General features: G+C 33.8%; 2 protein-coding genes across 3 annotated transcripts; one reads left to right on the top strand and one right to left on the bottom strand.

Moving 5' to 3' along the window:
- Positions 1-1,674: 1,674 nt before the first annotated feature.
- Positions 1,675-20,507, bottom strand: LOC128989717 (FUN14 domain-containing protein 1B-like). 2 transcript variants are annotated; one of them, XM_054411726.1, is made up of 3 exons: positions 20,106-20,499; positions 13,503-13,704; positions 1,675-2,080 (listed from the first exon to the last, which is right to left on the bottom strand). In XM_054411726.1, the coding sequence occupies exons 1-3, from the start codon at positions 20,273-20,275 to the stop codon at positions 1,889-1,891; spliced, it is 564 nt and encodes a 187-aa protein (XP_054267701.1). In that variant the 5' UTR covers positions 20,276-20,499; the 3' UTR covers positions 1,675-1,888. The 2 variants fall into 2 exon arrangements, with proteins under 2 accessions (XP_054267701.1, XP_054267702.1); XM_054411727.1 differs by lacking the exon at positions 1,675-2,080 and adding an exon at positions 5,976-6,231 and having other exon boundaries at positions 20,106-20,507.
- LOC128989716 (UMP-CMP kinase-like) lies at positions 10,145-15,493 on the top strand. The gene has a single exon (XM_054411725.1). It carries the CDS (start codon positions 10,351-10,353, stop codon positions 10,984-10,986), a length of 636 nt encoding a protein of 211 aa, XP_054267700.1. The 5' UTR covers positions 10,145-10,350; the 3' UTR covers positions 10,987-15,493.
- Positions 20,508-20,714: the final 207 nt, after the last annotated feature.

Genomic DNA, 20,714 nt, shown 5'->3' with positions numbered 1-20,714 from the left:
TTGGCAAAATAACATCACTTAACTTCAAATCACTTAACTTCATCATCAAATAACTTCTTAAACTTGCACTTTATCGTAACATTTTTACATTTTGATAATTTATTTTTATTTTTTTTGCTACACAGCTGCTTATGTTAAACCAAAGAGGGTACATATCATACATTTTTGTGTACACAGTTTACTTTTGTTTCTTGAAAGTAGTTGTGTTCGTTGAAAGTTAGCTTTTATCAATCACTTTGAATGTTGTAGTTAGGTCGTATTTTTTACTAACTACACCATGACACTTGGAATTATCTTTCACACATATTTGAGTTAAAATATGCATCCCTGGTGGTATTCCCATCTCAAAGATTGATAATTTGATAATTGCTTGTACTTTAACACCTACTTCCCGGTCTTACTAGTCATACAACAAGACCTGCTATTACAGGATTACGTGGGCACTTGCTATTTATTTCCTTTTGTTTCACTGCCTATATTTTTCAACCAAAATAGCATGTTTTGTCATATTTACTGGTACTATTTACTATGTTAGATTAAAATTTAAAACGTAAATAGTTGTAGTGTAAATTTTAGTGTTATAATAAGTTGTAGCAAAAATTTTATGGCGGGAGTCTAGACATAACTCTCTCTTGATCACGTTGTGTCCCGTATGCCTACCGTTTCAGTATTTTTTAGCCCTAAAGAATACTATTTATGTACTTACTAGCTGTAACCCGCGGGCTTTGCCCCGTTTAACTTCTTAATTTTCAAGATTATCTCGTTCGCATGGCTCAATCACGTCCTGGTTGAAGTTTGTTCGCTACGCTTACTCACCTTTAGGTTGGAGCTCGTTCGCTACGCTCACTCACCTTTAGGTTGGAGCTCGTTCGCTACGCTCACTCACCTTTGGGTTGGAGCTCGTTCGCTGCGCTCACTTGCCTTCAGGTTAGGTCGTTCGCTACGCTAACTCGCCTCCAGGTTGAAGTTCGTTCGCTACGCTCACTCACCTTTTGGTTGAAAATTAGCTGTTGTCATAAATGTAAAAGAAATAATAGTGCTGCACCCTGTTGGTAATTTTTGTAACTTTAATGTTATTGAACATCACAGAACAGAACCAACTTGTTTAATTGAAACAGCTGTTAAGATTCAATAATTTCATTTCTCATAAGGTTAACATGGGAAACTCCAGAGCCACTGGGGCGGAGCCCGAAAGGATTTTTGAAATAAGAATATGCCTATATGTTAATCGGGAATGTGAGCTATCATCATGCCAAATTTCAGCCCAATCCGACCAGTATTTTTCGCGTTCACTTGTCACAAACATACATCCATACATCCATACATCCATACATCCAAACTTTCTCATTTATAATATTAGTAGGATGTATGTATTTGTGTTTTGTTTATTTATTTATTATCAATTTACGACCATCAAATGAAGCGAGAGACATCTTTAACAGCCTGAAGATGACTCCTATGTGAGTTGAAACCGGTAGCAACTCAGCTACAAACAGGATCGCATAAATGCAGGTATTTAAACCAATTTATAGTAGGCCTATTTAAATGTGAAATTCGAGTACGAGGCTAAAATTCATTATAATGAAGTAACATTTTAGCGTAAGTAGTTGTAGTTTTAGTTCAACTACAACGGGAATCATAATGATTGTGTCTAAGCATTTTTATTTAATCAAAACAATACTGAAAATTACAAGAGTATAATAAAAGGTTATAAATAATAAGCTAAAAAATATCAATAAGGTATACAAGTTGAATTGCGAGCATAGTAACAGGATAGTTTGGTTTAAATTACATGTTAACATTTGGTATTTACAAGTATTAAGTACATCTCGTGTTACTAATCAAAGTGGATGCTTTATAAGAAAGCTTTGTTTATCATGTGCTTTCTTTACAGTATTTTTCCAAAAACAATTCCCATTGCAATTCCAGCGAAGAAAGAAGCCATAAACACGTGGATCTCGTGGAAAACAATGTCGTCCTCGTTATTTGTTACTTTGTTGAACCACATTTTTGCTTTCCTTTCCTTCTTCTTCAGCAATGACTCGGCTTTGTCTAGTTTGCGATCCACAAACTTCTCAACCTGAAAGCAAGCATGTGATAGTAACTGTTACAATAGAATTAATAGGTCTCCAAAATAAGATTTTATGAAAAAGATTTTTCCTACAGTCACCCGACAAAGTTGGCTTCCTTGTACTGTTTATAGTACAGAAAGCTGCTAATTGCTGCATATTTATACTTTGCCGTACGGTTTATACTTTGCCGCACATCAGGATTCCAACGAAACAACACAAAACAGCGTGGTTCTATTATGCACGTAATCCGTGTACGCTTGGAAATAGGTTGGCAACACTTAAAGATAATAATACTATGAGCAGCTGATTGACTATTATAACTACGATTTAACCTGTCATTTCGTGTTTATAGTTTCGGTATTTCTGAACTTCCTGGACTTTTATTTTAAACGTTTTTAAAACATTCCTACGATCTTAATAAACAAGAAAATACATTTAAAGCGTTTTTTTAGGCGCGGAAACCACTTCAAATTACAAAAACATACGGAACTATATTATATTCTTAAAACGCGGAGCACATTTCTTGCCGAGGAAAAATAGCGGAGTGATACGGACCGCGCGTACTACTTTCTCTAGGGCACCTATTTGTGTTGCCAGCTGAACCTAAAAACGTGTTGGATAGTGTTTGAAAGACTAATTATTTATATACTTTATAGTGACTGAAGGAAAAATATAATGTGTAACACAAGTGAAAAAGGCCTTTGCTGCACTCGAGATCATTCCGCACTCGCCTGCGGCTTGTGCGTAAACATTGCTCTCGTGTGCAGCAAAGTGCCACTTTCATCACTAGTTACACAAATAACTATTTTATGTCAAGTAATAATCATTTAGTTTTTAGGTAAAAGTGCAAATTAACTTTTTTTTATTGAAACAACTTGCTAAATGAATTTTATATTTGTAAAAGATTAGTCGAGGTGAAACCCAGAAATTTCGGATCTCGGAACTGAAACTTCAACAACACAAAACTCTTTTACTTCCCTGCTTAAAATTAAGGTCTTTACAAACACAACCACTGATACAAAAGAAGTGAATATAATTTTCGCCAAATACTGATGGTTTATAAAGAGTGTTGCCGGCAAATGACAAATCATGGAATATTTTTGGGTATTCTCCAAAAAAATAAAAGTTAAGAACCGTGGTGGGTAAATTAAAAGACAGGGATCAATCAAAATTGTCAGGACCTCTCAAATTAAATTTAATGGAAAATCTGCTATTTATTCAGGCAACGTTGTTTTTTTTGTTTAGGAACCTGTAAAACAAACTTAGTGGCCTTAATCAAAAAAACTCAAATTTTTTAAAACCTATATAAATTTTGTAACAAAAAAATCAATCTAAATAGATTCTTGAAACAGTCTAATCAGACCATAATACATTTTTCTTACAGGGAGGGAGGTTGGTCCCAGAATATAAGTTTTTGAGTTTCTTGCCCAAATTATTTTTTAAAGCTTTAAACTAGACAAATTAAATAATCAGCTTAAAAGGAGTAATGATTTAGAAGGCATGTCAAAAATGTATTATGGTTACCAAGAAAGGACCTAGAGTAGTATTTTAAATGTGTCATACAATGAAATGTTATTCTTACAGTGAAAAATTATTATAGTTAGACCGCTTAGATAGCGACCTACGCGCTAATGCTAACCAATGCTATAGAGCACTAGAGGATGTAGCTATCCAAGCGGCCGATCTATAGTTGTAGTTGTAGATTGCCTCTTTGGGGATATCTTCATGAAATTTGGTCAATTTATTTATTTCATTGTACATGTTTATAAAATTCATTCACCTTTGGGTCTGGTGATTGATTATTGGAGAGTCCAGCAGAAATCGATCAGCATTATTTAAACCATCTTTTATATATTTACTGTCTTGTTAAAACAGTATAGAAATAGTTCTTCCAACTACATATTTGTTACATTTAACTTCTTATAGTCTTATTAAGTGTATGGTGGTTACCATAGTTGGGAAAGTTAGTCAGAAATAGTTCTTCCAACTACATATTTGTTACATTTAACTTCTTATAGTTTTATTAAGTGTATGGTGGTTTGGTTACCATCCACATTTAATCATACGATAATATGGCCAAGTAACAAGCTGTCGCTTGCAAGAGGAAGGGCATAAGTACATCAGATATTATATGCCCTTACGATCATTTGTCCTACAAGTGTCGATGTGTTAGGTACCGATTCTATTTTCAGAATTGTTTTTTCAAACAATTCTGAAAATACTAACAAAGTCAACTCTTTCTAATCAAGATATTGCTCCTTTATTTTATCAGGTGGTAGAGTCGAGGTAATCTATCTAGTATTGCTCTTAAAGTCCACTAAAACTTGTTGTATGTATTCAATCATTGACTATTTTATACTTTCTAGAACTAGACATCCCATCCCCATGTTTGGTATACACAGAAACATCATCTTTTGAACCGGAAGTCAATCTGACAGGACGACTTAGTGTAAGCCATCTTTTATGTCACATCAACTACCTCAGTAGGTAATGTAACAAAACTATCTAGAAAGAATTTCAGACACTAGCACTCTGTGACTGGCTCATTCAACCATGTCTTACACTTGTAACTTGTAATATAAATTGGCAACAGCTGGTCCAAACCGATGTTTTTTTTTTCATCCAAAGTCAATGGTTTCAGTCACTTGACTGGTCTAGAACAATAAATTCAAACCCTTTATAGAAGCGGAGAATAGTCAGACTGGAATTTTGCCGCCGAAATGAGCTTCACTCGGCCGCCGCTATGATCGCTCGCACGGCAGCTGCACTGCTGCACTACCCTACCACTCACTCTCTCTCTCTCCCTCTCTCTCTAAGTCAATTCTTTGTCTCACTCTCACTACTCAGTCAGCTGACTTGGCCGCGCGCTTGCGGTAGTCTACCTTGGGGCCGACGTGGGAACTATCCAAAATTCATATATTTCAAGACTGAATTTTTGACAATGGCATTGCCCTACTTAAAGGATTTGTATTCATTGTTTTGTATTCATTGACTCTCCCCAGTTGAAATCCTTTGCATTGCACCAACTCCTGCAGTGAGAAGGAGGTTTTAAAAAGCCTCTTTACAGAGGAGCTGCATGCCGCTTACTGCTGCTGATGGGTCAGAATTAATGGGCTTTTTTAATAAATTGTTCTGAGCTGATTCAGTTACTGTACCACAACCACAGACAAGTATAAGTCTCTGTACCACAAGTTAAGAACAGCAATTCTATAGGGTCTACACATTCACCAGAGTAGGTCAAATTTATTTTATTTAGGTTCAAATCCAAACAATAAAAATTTGTATCTCTTTTTCAATAACAAAACAAAATTTTTAAATATTTTACTTAAATAAATTGTATTGAAACAGCTAACGTTGCCTTAAGCAAAATGTTGTGTATAGATTAAGTATGGACAAGGATTATTTCTACCTCAAACTCTCTCAAATATACTAAATTAAGGGATGTTACAGTAACTAATGTATTTCATTATGACGGTCGACTGTATATTGTAATTTTCCAATAAGCTGACATCGGGATGGAGCAAGCTAGTTCTAATCTACACTGGCACCAGATCCTGCACTTCCCTCACCAATATTTTAGTTGCTCTCCAGCTCTATTGCTCAGAATTGTTGTAGTAGCTGATGGCCAATTGTTAACTTTGTGTTAAATGGGGTCAAATCCTACTGAAATCTACCATTTGTGGACAATGTGTATGGAGAAAAATGCTTTAGTGAATTAGGTTACAAACAATCCTCATAATTTAGCTACCTCAAACAATAACACAAAACATACACTTCTGAAACAAGATGCCAACTCTTTCCTCTTCTTAAGTCCTTCCATTCATTTAATTCAAGTATAATCAAATGGGGAAAATAAAATTACTATGGTACAATAACTTTTTTATTGATAAACCTAACAATACAAAAAATACAAATTATGTCAAATGTTAGTAAAAAAAGTTACCTATACGGTACATAAAGTTAATAATACTAAAGTTGGATCCGAAAAGAACTTGAATGTTAGCTAGAAAAGACAAAAAAATAGATCCACTAAGAGATATCTCCAGGTTTGTCAACAGAAAACGAAGCACTTGACACTTCAAGAACAAGCGACGCCAATAAGCACACCACCTGTGAAGCTAGCAGAGAAGTAAGAATTGCTTTTGAAAAATTCTGTCACCTGCAACAAGTAATGTAACGTAAGAATAACAAAGTACGTCTTTGTCAGGAATTAAAACCATCAACACACTAAGCAATTAAACTTAAAAATCAGTAAACCAAAATAAACAAATTAGAGTTATTTGAACGGCTTTGACCCTAATGTATTTCTGAAATATATTACAAATAAAGATGTTTGTCTATTGCCTGTTGTTACACACAGTCTAATTAACACAAATTAATTAAAACTACTTTCATATGGGGTTGCAGACAATTTCTAAGAATTAAACTGTTGTAACCCGATTACAATGGTCAACGTTAATCAATAAAACAAATACAACCACTACCGGTAACCTTTCAATTTCTATAAAAATAATGAGCTTAAAAAAAGGAAAAAATCTGTTGCAAATAACACTATCTGTCCAAACACCACAAGAAAAGTTGTCTCTTTTTTGTCACTAGAATTCACTATCTTCATTCAATCTTGATCACGATGATGATGGTCTTGTTGGTTGCCGGTGCTTTCTTGGGGCAAAAGATGGTAGGAAAACGCATTAACTACGACACATTGAAGGAATATTTTCACACATTCACAATTAAAATAACAGTTAGTACTCTTATCAGAACCAATATAAAGCAATATAAAAACCTCAACTAATCACACCCATATTTCGCCCTGTGCTTGATCGATGTACTGTTTTAATAAAAAAACTTAAATCAAACAGCCAATAAAATGCTGATGTCACTTCACAAACAACAAGGCTTATATGTTACCGTCACCTTATGAATATGAATACACTACCAGATAATACCATACACTACACTTCCGAAAAACATCAGAAGTTTAATAAGGGGTACAAACTAGATACACAATAAATCTTATAAGGCCTATCAGCGCCAAGGCCACTGTAGCCTTGTATCAGCGCATTTTTTCTCCGATCGACACAGTTATTTAATCCAACAATGAGGTTTGGAAAACGTGACAAATGACCAAAATGCTTAACTATATTTTAATACAGCTAGGTCTCCACGACAGCAAATATCAATGATATGCATGAGCAATTGTCAAAGCTACTGTTTAAAAGGTTGCCAAGAAAAGTAACGAAGCAAGTTTAATCTTTGATCACTTTCATAGACAGACCGCTGAATTTGTATTCCAGGATTAGTTTTGCCAACAATGTTATTTGAAGGCTTCTGATTGGCTGAGGGAACACAATTACCGCAACGATACGGTTTGATGCCATCGGCATAGATAAAACATACTCCCTTATCGGCCTCGGTGGTATAGTGGATAGAGTGCCGGGCTGATAAATTGAAGGAGCGGGTTCAAATCTCAACCATGGCACTATTTTTTTTGTCTTGGATTTTTCATTATCAGCAAGATTGGTTGGTTTGGTTAGGTTATGACAGTTTAATTTCATAATAAAAATTATAAAATTGAATTCGAGGCATTTATAGTTTTATTTTATGCACAGAACTATTTTTTTTCTCGATTAAACCTTCATTCGATTTTTCATTGTCAGCAAGTCTGGTTAGTTTGGTTAGGTTATCACAGTTTAATTTTATAATTAAAAAATTATAAAATTGAATTTGAGGCATTTATAATTCCATTTTATGAACAGAACTATTTTTTCGATTAATAAACCTTCATTTGGTTTTTAGCGAATTTCCCTATAGGGAAGTAGCTATTACCGTAGGTCTCATGGTAAGACTTAGGCCCGGGACCGATTTACTTTTTCATTTTAATGTCCCCAGAGGCCAAAAACACCATTCGTTCAAATTTTTATATATGTATATATATATATATCTAATATATAAAATTCTCGTGTCACAGTGTTTGTCTGCAAACTCCTCCGGAACGACTTCACCGATCGTTATGAAATTTGGTGTGTAAATTCTGTAGGTATGCGAATAGGAAGTAAACTATTTCCCGTTTCGAAATTCTTAAAAGGGCTCCGCCCCAGTGGCTCTGGAGTTTCCCATGTTAACCTTATGAGAAATGGAATTAATGAATCTTAACAGCTGTTTCAATTAAACATGTTGGTTCTGTTCTATGATGTTCAATAGCATTAAAGTTACAAGGATTACCAACAGGGTGCAGCACTATTATTTCTTTTACATTTATGACAACAGCTAATTTGCAACCAAAAGGTGAGTGAGCGTAGCGAACGAACTTCAACCTGGAGGCGAGTTAGCGTAGCAAACGAGCTAACCTGAAGGCAAGTGAGCGCAGCGAACGAGCTCCAACCTAAAGGTGAGTGAGCGTAGCGAACGAGCTCCAACCCAAAGGTGAGTGAGCGTAGCGAACGAACTTCAACCAGGACGTGATTGAGCGATGCGAACGAGATCATCTTGAAAATTAAACGTACAGGGTGCAGCACTATTATTTCTTTTACATTTATGACAACAGCTAATTTGCAACCAAAAGCTGAGTGAGCGTAGCGAACGAACTTCAACCTGGAGGCGAGTTAGCGTAGCGAACGAGCTAACCTGAAGGCAAGTGAGCGCAGCGAACGAGCTCCAACCAGGACGTGATTGAGCGATGCGAACGAGATCATCTTGAAAATTAAACGTAACGGTACTTTCTTTCCATCGGTCTGTCTTAGGGGAAACCTATAACTTAGGCGATACGAAGTTCGCCGGGTCAGCTAGTATATATATATATATATATATATAGATTTATATATATATATATATGTGTCCGTGAACACGATAACTTGAGTAATTTTTATCCGATTTTGATGAAATTTGGTTTGAAGGTGTAAGGCGGGATAAACTTGAATGAGTTCGCGATCCAGCATGATCGGTCCATGGGAACAGGGTTTTATGGGGGGTTTTATGGGGTAAAAATTGGTTTTTCTCACTTTTTACCCCAAAAACACAAAATTTCCCAATTTTTCTCTAAACCTTCTTAAAGAGCTTAAAAAAAACAAACAATTCAGTATATCAAAGTGTTTTTGTACGGTTATTGGTTACGGAGAAAACTAAAAAAATGGTAAATTTAAAATTCCCATGTTATTCTTATGGAGAATATTGTAAAATGTTGTAGTTTGCTTGTTTATGGCTATATTTTGATCAAACTTGGCAAATTTATTTATTTTATAGTAAGCTATCAATATTTTACTAAAAACACACTACTTTATTAGTTTCCTTGTAGCAGCAAACCTAGGTACTCGTTAAACCTAATGTTATTTAAATAGATCAATTGAAAATCAATTCGGCCAAATGGAAATTCGCTTGGACGGCAGGTTTGCTGCGGCGGGGGTATTTCATTAGCAGCACGTTTGGTTGGTTTGGTTAGGTTAGGTTATGGCAGTTTAATTTCATAATAAAAATTATAAAATTGAATTTGAGGCAATTATAATGTTATTTTATGAACAAAACTAATTTTTCAATTAGTAAACCTTCATTATAGTCAATCAGAAGCCTCCAAAAGACACTGTTGGCAAAACTGATCCTGAAAAACAAATTGTGCAGACGGACCGACGGTTAAATGACACTTGTTACGTACTTGCTACATAGAAACATTGACTATATAACACTACCAAATTCTATAACGCTACGTAGTGTTATATAGTCAATGATAGAAAGTTAAAATGGTTAGTTTAGTCGTTTTCGTTTAGTCATTGATTATAAGCTATGCGTTTAGTCATAGGTTTAATCAATGGTTGTAATCCGCTAATTTGGCCTATATTCGTATTGATTTTGTCATTTTTTTTAAGTTACGTTTGCTATTCAAGTACAATATAATGAGTAATCACATAATTTACAATAATTCATAAAATTAATCGATAATTTTAAAAAAACTTATACATGTTATTTGTAAAAACAATGTGTGTACATAATTGACTGTTTTAAGCAGTTGGCAGTACATCTTTTTACTTGCCAACTCGGCTGTCTGCAGTCAGCTGAGAGCAGAAGCAAAGCAACCGGCCCTTAGCAGACGCGGAACACGGAACTGACTGATTGACTTTACCGTTACCGTATCGAGTCAGAATTGCAATTAGGCCTAATTAATTATTTGCAACGTCGATTTCCCTTCAAAAACCTAGGAGTTGATTATGATAGTTGCTATGGTGTTTTCCCATTGATACACATAACTAAATCTATAATCTGTGTGCGTTGGTAATTGAAATTTTTTATGAGACTGAATTTAGTGCATTCGTTTTGCAGATACATTTCAAGAATGGGAGACTCACTGAAGCCTCAAGTGGTTTTTGTTTTGGGCGGCCCAGGTGCAGGTAAAGGTACACAATGTTCCAATATTGTCAAGGAGTATGGATTTGTACATCTTTCAGCAGGCGATTTGCTACGTGAGGAAAGAAGTAAGCCTGGTACAAAGTATGGTGAGTTGATTGAGGAGCACATCAGGAATGGGTCAATAGTTCCTGTCGAAATTACTTGTAAATTAATTGAAATAGCGATGCAAAATTCGGGCAAACAAAAATTCTTGATAGATGGATTTCCAAGAAATAAGAATAACATGGAGGGTTGGAACAAGGAAATGGCAGAAAAGGTTGAACTCCTCTTTGTACTATTTTTCGATTGTTCGCAAGACACTTGTATCAAAAGGTGCTTGAAGCGAGGAGCCGAAGGAAGTGGAAGGTCTGATGATAATGAAGAAAGCCTCAAAAAGCGAATACAAACATTTGTGAATGATTCAATGCCTATTATTGAATACTACAAGGAACAAAACCTTGTCCGGCGTGTTGATGCTGGCAGAAGTGCTGAGGAAGTGTTTGATGAAGTTAAGGCTATATTTAAAGATGTTGCTTAGACAGATCAAGCTAGGAAAACACTGGATTTTGCATTTAATGCACCATTTATATTGAAGTTAACTTAGATAAGAATTAACGACACATTTAATAATTTCTTAGCTAGCCTAGGCCAGTAGAATTTCATACCAGAATCAAGGACTTAGGCTTCACTCTTAACAAGGCTTGTCACGCTTCAAGAAAACACTATAATCAATAGTTGTGATTAAATATATTAGGTAAGCTTGCTTTTCTATAGGTAGGTACCAGGAACGCTAAGTAGCTTAACTTATTTCATGATTTGAATTTCTATGTGGTACCGTACTGGTTTGAATTTAGGCTAGTAGCCTAGATTATACTCTAGATGGGGATCATTGGTAAAATAACCATCCATGATATTATAGCCTACTTACTTATTTATAGCCTTTGTTTGTAAACTTACACCGTTCCCAAGTTCTAAGTTGATCCATGTTTTACATATTTATCTTACTGAATGCTCACCTATTACCGTATAAACCTGTTTATAATAGGTGTAAAATAGAAATTCATTCCTGTCCGTTAAGTTAAACAAAAACTAGGCTATCATATAAATATCGCTAAGTAGGTAGGTTTAGTTATCTTTTTCGGATTTCTTCATGTAGGCCTAAATTAAGAATAGGCTAAACTTAGTTTTTTTTTTTTTACTTAGGCCTACTTAAGAGACATGTATGCCAAAGTTAGATTTTATTCATCCAAATTAAATTTCAGGAAGGTTTTAAAAAACAAATCTTGCTTATTTTCTACTTCCTAAATAACACTGCTCATTATTTTATTGTTTTAAAGGTGATAAGTTAGTCCAAACTGACATTGCTACTTTGAACAGTTCAGCTTTGTTTGAATTCATCATTCGGGGTCATTTTACTCTTTAGGCTATTCATAAACATTTAATGCACAGCAAGCTACATATTTTCTGCAGCTAAATCAAACTAAAGCCTATACTATAGGACTACAGCTAATAAAAAAGCAAAACCGTTAGTATTGGTAATCAATAGAAAAGACCTTATAACCCAGGTATTACAGCAAGTAACTTACAAAGGATGGTAAGAGGCATTTTAATAAAACATTTTAAATTTATATTTTATAAACATTCAAACATAAATATTTATTAAGATCAAATAGGCCTAAGTTGAAATACTCATTTTTTAGTTCAAAACGTACCATATAACACATACTCACTTCTTTGTGTCAGAGGTTAATTGTAAGAAAGGACCATGAGGTCCTAAGTTTGCCTCAATAAAGAAGCATTTTCATTTCATTTTTATGTAAAACACTGTTTGCGATTCAAGATAATCCATAGAAAACATCCTAGCCTAGTGAAAGCAATTTTTTCTATCTACGTCTCTGTGGATTTTTTATAATTTGATTTTAACACTTGAGCGGGCGCTTGCGGAGTTTTCCTCTGCACTAGTAGTTTTTGTTAATACATAAATATTCATAATGGGTGTCGGCAGTCGTGTCCGGCTCTACACTTAACGCACCTTATCCCGGGAATGCCCCTAAGCAATTTTTACCCCCGAATTCCTCCTCATTTTGTTGTCAGTTGCAATTCAGTGAAGCGGTGTCAGTTTGCAGAGGTTTACTCCGCGTGCGGGAAGTCCTTAGCGCAGAGTTTGTTCCCTCATGCGCTCTTGTCAAACTGTGTGTATATTTTATACATACGAAATTATAAACATGTTTAAATGTATTATTTCATTTATTATTATCAAATATATTTTGTTTGCATGTATTTATTATTACGGAACAAAACTCAGCACGCGCCCTCTCTCGTAACACCGACAGTGATACCATTATACTAGAAAATTGCTCAATAACTTATGTTTATTTGAAATAATTACTCATATTAAGTTAAACAAATAATTTTATTAACAAAGAAATTAGGTTTTTGGTTAGGTTATTCAACATTTAAGTTACCGTAGGCCTAATATAATATTTTGTTACAACAACAAGTAAAATGGGTAAAATTTGTGCTATTTAGTGTTGCGGAATAAAACTCCGCATGCGCCCGCTCCTGTTTTACTGGTGACGTGCCTCCTCGAGGGTTAAGGTAACAGTAGGTTAGGCCTAAAGTACGGTAACAAAGAAATTATAGGCTAATATTCAAATGTATTTAAGTTAATCTGTGTTGTGAACCTAGTTTTTTATGACAAAGAACAAGAAGTTTTGACGACTAATTTACTGTATATTTTTTTTATTGAAATCTTAATTTTAAAGTAAGCTTAATTTTCAAACTCAAACATAAATCCTTGTTTACTGTTAGCTAGTATTTTCAAACTCAAAAGTCTTAGTAAATGATTTTATCGTTTTTTTTATGAATAAAAAACCCAAGCAAAAAAATAAAATGCAGGTAATCAGGAACTTTAACTTTTAGACTTCAACGTGATTTGAAATGCTACTGTCGAGTCAAACTGCTAACAAGTCTAGCAAAATTTACACACTAAACCATTGTAGGCTATCTAAATTTGGATCTTTTTCATAAATACCTATGTTTATATTTACTTACTTTGTCCAGAATTTTCGGCCCCTTCTTGGAGGTGGATGCATCTTCGGTAATCTTTTCAACCTGGTCCTCAACATTTCTGTAAATGCGGTCCCAATTGATTTTTACGTAGCCCTTGTGGTTGGCCACTTGCAGAAGAATAATACTTCCTCCGACAGCCACGGCTGCCATTTTCCCCACTTTCATCATCAAGTATCCGGTCAGCCTAAAAAGATAACCTAGGATTGGGGCTGTGTGACAAACTCTAAACCCAAGGTATGACTCACAGTTAAATCTTACAAAATTCATTCCCTTTTAGTCTTCCATCAATGACTAACATTCCTAACCTTTGGTGTGCTATAATTTTGTTTGAACGCCAATGGCATTTTTAAGGAGATGAAAATTTTGTTTAAATGCCTACTGACAAACTGTTGTGTAAATTACATCAATCTTTTAGTTTATTCGAGTTTTTAAAATGTTATGTTAACTTACCTGTACCCATAGATTAAACATTTCCTTAGTTAGTAAGTAACCTTGCGTTAAGGTTAGTCCATGCTGTAATACAAGTAAAGTAAAATTTCCCATGCATCAAATCAACCTGATGTAACCTATAGTTTAAGCTGGTATTTGTAAAATGTGTTATTAATGATATTTAAAGACACAGGCTATTTTGGTTAATGTAATAATCTATTATTGACTAAAAAGGTTTATGTAGATAGCCTACTACATAAGCCTACATTTTAAAATTATAAAAATTAAGTGATGAATGTCTGTCGCTTTAAATTAAAAGTTGGGATTGGGATACTAAATACTGTACAGTATTTATTATATTATTATACAAAAACCTTTTGACTAGAAAAACTAATTAAGATCCAATTTTGAAAACTGTTCCCTTGTAAAATCATGCCAATGACATAGATAAAACAGATTAGATTACAGTAATATGGTCATCGATATACAAACTAGTAGGACAGGTGACTTGAATGGATGGATTGTAAAAAGAATTATGATTGTAAAAGTTTATTGATGCTTAACTAAGTGGTTTGTTAATTATGTGTTAATGAATTCTTTAAATTAAAAAAGTGTAAAAAGAATTATGATTGTAAAAGTTTATTGATGCTTAACTAAGTGGTTTGTTAATTATGTGTTAATGAATTCTTTAAATTAAAAAAGTGTAAAAAGAATTATGATTGTAAAAGTTTATGGATGCTTAACTAAGTGGTCTGTTAATTATGTGTTAATGAATTCTTTAAATTAAAAAAAAGTAGTTGTTTTGCACGATATGAACTGTACAGATAAATGTGCTACTAAGGGGAGTTACAGTGATAGAAGAAGTTAACTTTCACTTACTCTTACATATTATACAAACAGTTCACTGTAGATTATGCTAATAGCTTCTGAGTATGTAAGTCTTTTGGCATGACTGCAATTCCTAATGTAAAGTCATGCCGGGGTTTTTTCATTGATTAATTGAAAGAACAAAAGAAGTATCCACATTGCAAAAATATATTATATTCTCTGGATAGAATAGTTTCAATTAGAGGTTTCTTGTTCTTTTGTGCAAGATTGACTTACTGTAACGTTTATAACAATTTTTTCTTGTTAAGTATTTAAATAATTTATCTGTTTGTTTATTGAAGATATTGTTAATTTACTCTTTAAAATCATTTAAGTGAACGTCTAAAAAAGTATTTTGAGGGTTTAAAGAAATGTCTTTATTATACAATTGTGAATATTATTATCTTTTATTTTTTAATTTATACTTCTTGCATTTAGTAGACTAGATAACACTTGCATTGATAGTTGATATACGTATATAATACATATTTAAATACTCATAATGCTGTTAACTGTTATCATGTTAAATAGTATCATGTGTTATCATTGTCCAGGGTTATTTATATGTATGTAGATGCAATTTGGTAGTTTATGGTATGCCCTTTAGATCAAAACATTGTATATTAGACTGTTTTAATTCAATATATCTATGTGAAATAAATTTGTGATCAGAAGAATTGTATTTTTCTTACCTTCCTAATTTCATGAAATCTAAATAACGTTGGAAATTAACATTTTGAACTGATTTAACAACTGCTGAACTACAGAAACAAAGTTTTTTTATGAAAAAATTACATTTAAAAGCCACGGATTGGCAACTATAATTGAATGAGTATAATGGGTAAAATTTTATTGAGACTGTATTACCTTTGAAATGGAAAACTTAATCTTATCATACATACAACTAAACTAGCTTTTAATGCCTAGAACGAATAAAATAATGTTTAAAGTAGGACTCTTTATGTGGTAGAGAGAGAATTAAATATAAGCTCAAAAAACATAGTAAGCTAATTTAATACTGAAATATAAACTGAATAGCCGATAACTAATAACCAATTTAACTTATCAATAAAACTATTGCAACTGATATTAATATTATATGGGGCTTTTAACGTAGAGTACTCCCCACCTCTATTTTACAGTGCATTGTGGCATGGTTTAGTTAGTTTAGGTTATGGAACTATGGAAAAGAAGAAATGAATACAAATCGACGTCATTGTAAATTTATCTCTTTAACAAATAAGGCTACCGGTACACAAAATATCAACTTTTGTTTGATCGATGTTACCTTAATTGTCATTATAAAAAAGTTAAACTAAGACAAACTGAACCAACCTAACCTAACCGCCTCAGCACAGCATGAAAAGTGGTCTTGAAAAATGTACAATCAATATTTATATTGCTTGAAAACTATAACTGTAACACTATAACTAAACTATAAACTATAACACGCTATAAATAGGCCTATCAAACTAATAATTACATTTGACATTATATCGAATGATCTCTGCGGAATCGTTTCCCAAGATCTAGACACAAGACCAATTTACTTTTGCGCTTTGAGGTCTCCAGAGGCTCAAACACCATTTGTTAAAATTATATATACGTAGTCCTATATGTGTGTGTATATGTGAACAAGCTAACCCAAGTCATTTTGGTCCGATTTTGATGAAGTTTGGCAAGAATGTCTAGGGCTGGATAATCTTAAATGAGTTTGCAAACCAGCAAAATAGGATAATCAGAACAGGGTTTTATAAAGTTTAAAAACAATTAGTTTTTCAAATTTTTTACCCTTGAAAATTAAAATGCCCAGTTTTAATTACAGCCGTCGTGAAGAACTCAAAGTAACAAATAATTATCTATATTGAAGCACTGTTGTTCAATTAAAGGTTACAGAGAAAATTCCAAAACCCTTAACATTAAAACTGTTATTCACATGGAGAAAAAGTAAACTGTTGTAGTTTCTTGTTCATGGATATGTTTTGGTAAATTTTGGCAAATTTATTTACTTTACTTGATAACCTTTATAAACAGAGTGTTGAAAAAGTCTTAAAAATTTAAAAATAATTTAAACAGCTTGAAGATAAATTTTGGGACTTCACCATGCTTTTTGTAAGAAATCAACATTTTGTCGCCCTCCCCCTTCAAGTCCAAATCTTTCAATACAGAGACCCATGCTTTTGACCCCTCATTTGAAAGGTATTGCTGAAACGTTTGGTCTGTTTGAAACATCTTTACGACCTACCTGTGCATAATGGCGGTCTAAAATCCTTTAAAGTTGCAAACGGGCAAAATAGGCTTAAAGAAATGTGTTAAAAGTTTATGTGATACAGTTAAGTACAAAGGCCGCCATTGTGGTCTTAAAAAAAACGTTCAATTACACCAAACGTTTTCTTTTACCAAGATTTAAAATGAGGGGTCACAACATGCGTCTCAGCATTTCATTTTACCAGAAAAAAACACTTTTTTCCTTCCCTGTAGCAGCTAACCTAAATACTTTTTAAACCTAATGTTATTTATTTATGTAGAGAATAATCAGGCATTTTTCAGGAAAAGTAAAGTGTCTGCAAGTTTTCTGTGGTGGATGTGTATGTTTGTGTTTGAGTGTTTTTTACTCTTTGTCCGGCCAACACAGATTTTCATTGTGTCAGCTTAACCGTAGTCCCAGCTTAGCAAGTTTATAATACAGTTGAACTGAACCAACAAAAGAGTCTTTTTATCACATTATGCAGAGGTTCCCAAACTATGGATCAAGGGAGCTATTTTAGTGGATTGCAAGAACTTCAACGTCAAACAGTGAACAAGTTTTCTAAGCCGGAAGTTCTATACAAACCGAACAGTCTGTATGCAAGCAAACAAGAAGTCAGGAACAGTATATAAAAATAATATATTCAGTAATTTAACAATATTTCAGTATGAGTTCCTGGCAGAAGAACCAGCTTATCATAGTGAGTAACGAACCATAAACTCATTCACTCAACAATCACATTTACCTTTAACTACACGCAATGGCCTATCAATGCTGTGTAGTGGATAGATAAATAGCCTAAATGTATTATGACGCTTGCTAACAAGACCAGGATTTGAATTGATAAAAGTGTAAAAATACACTAATAGTACAGGCAATAAAAAAAAATTAGAAACTTAAATTTAGTAAGACATGTTATAAACCAACATGCAATTTACTTAGTTAAAACTTTTACAAGAAGGGCCGAGAAGCATCAACTGTAACGGGTCAATTTTCAGTAAGGGTGATTTTTACTGTCACCCCAAATACATTGATTTGGTTAACGCAAAGACCGCTAACGTCGGACGAGGTAACATCATTGTGGAGGGGATGATAGTTGTTCCCAATGCCAGGGGCGGTACGAGAGAGCCGCTGGAGAAGCGCTCCAAGTAAGTGAGTCGTCGTTCAGCTACAAAACGAACACTACACAATCTCCCACACAACAATGTCTGTTGTATTAAAAACCACAAAGCGATTCGAGCACTGGTAAGTGTAGAGCAACCTGATATCGCTCTATAGTCTATTTCATTCCCAGATACTGTAGTTATAAGACACACAAAATATTACGACTGGTATAATTAAAATGACATGGTAGCCTTTATAATGAAAAATACTTTGTGCTATAGGTAGTGCTATTGGTTGTGGTATAGGTGCGAGGTGGTGCTTTGTAACTACACTCTCATAGATTTTTGTATTTTTGTTTAACTTAAACAGTACCAGTAAAGTTAAAAAAAAAATCTATTCAATGTACAAAAAGTGGGCCTATTACTTAAACGAGAGGAAAGATGTGATAACAAGAGTTTCGTCTCAACCCCAAAAGTGAAGTTTCGGCAGAGGAACTGCTATAAAAATCACTGTAACCAAGTTAACCTAGATTACTGCTAGGCTATCTATAACTAACTGTTCATGTTTGAATAAATGTAGAGTGTCAAATAGGGATTAACTAGGCTCCCCTACATTTGAGTACCGGTAGGGCTTTACCTAAGCAAAGATGAATCACTTCCCTTTAAGGTATGTTTTTTTGTCCCATGTAAGATTTTGATTCTTTGGCAGAACCAAAACAACACATGATGCATGGTAAAAACTATTGAAATAAACACCAAAAATATGCCTTTTAATGCGCTACGATCTTTCATTACAAAGCCAATGATAAATACCCCCGCTGTAGCAAAGCTGCAGACTAAGCGAATTTCCATCTGCCTGATTGGTTTTTTACTTAAATATTTCAGATTTTTTTCAATATTTAAATAACACTAGGTTAAACGAGTACGTACTTAGGTTTGCTGCTACAGCGAAGGTGTGTTTTTTAGTAAAAAGTTAATTACTTAGGATGAAATAGGCCTATGTAAATTTGCAAAATTTGAGCAGAATAACTAGGCAAACTAGCAAGCTATACCTATTCTCCATAAGAATAACATGGAAATTCTAAATTTTTACAGTTTCATGTAACCATTTCCGGTTTGTGGCAGCGCAAAAAATATGTACCGGTATTTTAAACATATTGCCATGGTCAGGGTGTCTTAGGTGCATGGTTGATCACTGGACAGGTGTGTATATTAGTATATAATTTAAGATGTAGGTAGCCCACGTAATTTTCTTTAGTTAGGTTTCTGTATCTATGATTTCCGTTTTGTTCAACCTATAATAAATTGATTAAATTGTTAAAATATTTGTATTAATGTACAGGTTAAGTGTAAGAAAGGTCCATGTGACCCTAACTTTGCCTGTGTAAATAGGCCTAAATAATTTTTCCTTTCATTTCATTAGGCGTTCAAATAAGTTATCTTTCAATGTATTAAATTATTGGCTCCTTTTAAGCTCTAAAGTTTTAGAGAGATTGCCAATTTGTTTGTTTTGAGGGTCAAAAATGGGGAAAGCTAATTCTTACCCCGAAATTCCCGTTTCCATAAATCAATCATACTGGTATGCGAACTTGATTAAGCCTAGGTACCAAAACTTCATCAAAATCGGATGACTTTTAATCGAGTTTTCGTGCTAAGGACACATATAAATATAGCCTAGATGTTTACTGTATCTAGGCCTACCCGCCAAACTAGTTTCGTTTAAACGCGGCTTTAACGACATCAAAACTAAGGTTAAAATTAAAACAAAATATTTTTACATTCTTAAACCTGCTGATGAAAAATTAATCGAATTATAAATTATGACATTACAAGGTACTGGATTGAGGAAGTTAACTCCGAGAAGCTTTTAGAAAGAAAACAATTGATGGCCTTAAACTAAAACCTATCCCTAGGCTGGATGTAAGGGCTATGACTCACCATCCAGAGGCAGTTCCCAAAATCAACTGCTGTGTAGCTGAAGTTTTCCCAACATCTCCAATAACTTTATCAATCAGACTTTGGGCTTCCTTGGAAACATCTTGGATGGTTATTTCAGAATTCTCCTCTTCCTTAGAAGCTTTGGATTTTCTATTGAAAGGTGATGTCATTTTTAAAAATAAATTGACTAGATAACTTTTTAGATATAAATTTTAGGGGATACTAATATACCTAATACCACGATTTCAAAAGTGTACGAAATTTGACCGAATCAACTTGGTAATACGTAAGAATAATACGTTTGTATTAGTGTTAATATATCTTAATGCAATAGCCTACTTTAATAAATCCTTTGCTCAGCAATCACAATCACAACAGCAGACGACACAGATTGGATCTTGTTTGGTTTTTTTAGACACTCACTGTCTGAGTCAGCTGGACCATTATCAGCTGACAAAAAGGTTCGTTTTCGATTTCTTCTGATTTTCGTACCAAAACAAGAATTGGGTGGGAAATTATTTTCTTTAGCCTTAATTTTAGTATTACAATTGATTATCATTGACTAAGGATATTTAAGTATAAGGACTCATCATACCCTCATCATTAAAA

Source organism: Macrosteles quadrilineatus, unplaced genomic scaffold (assembly GCF_028750875.1).
Source record: "Macrosteles quadrilineatus isolate MER2022 unplaced genomic scaffold, UCM_ALF_1.0 Scaffold_3__2_contigs__length_128488019, whole genome shotgun sequence".
Classification (NCBI taxonomy): Eukaryota; Metazoa; Arthropoda; class Insecta; order Hemiptera; family Cicadellidae; genus Macrosteles; species Macrosteles quadrilineatus.
The sequence above is the reverse complement of the archived record's forward strand: the minus strand, read 5'-3'. Positions and strand labels throughout refer to the sequence as shown.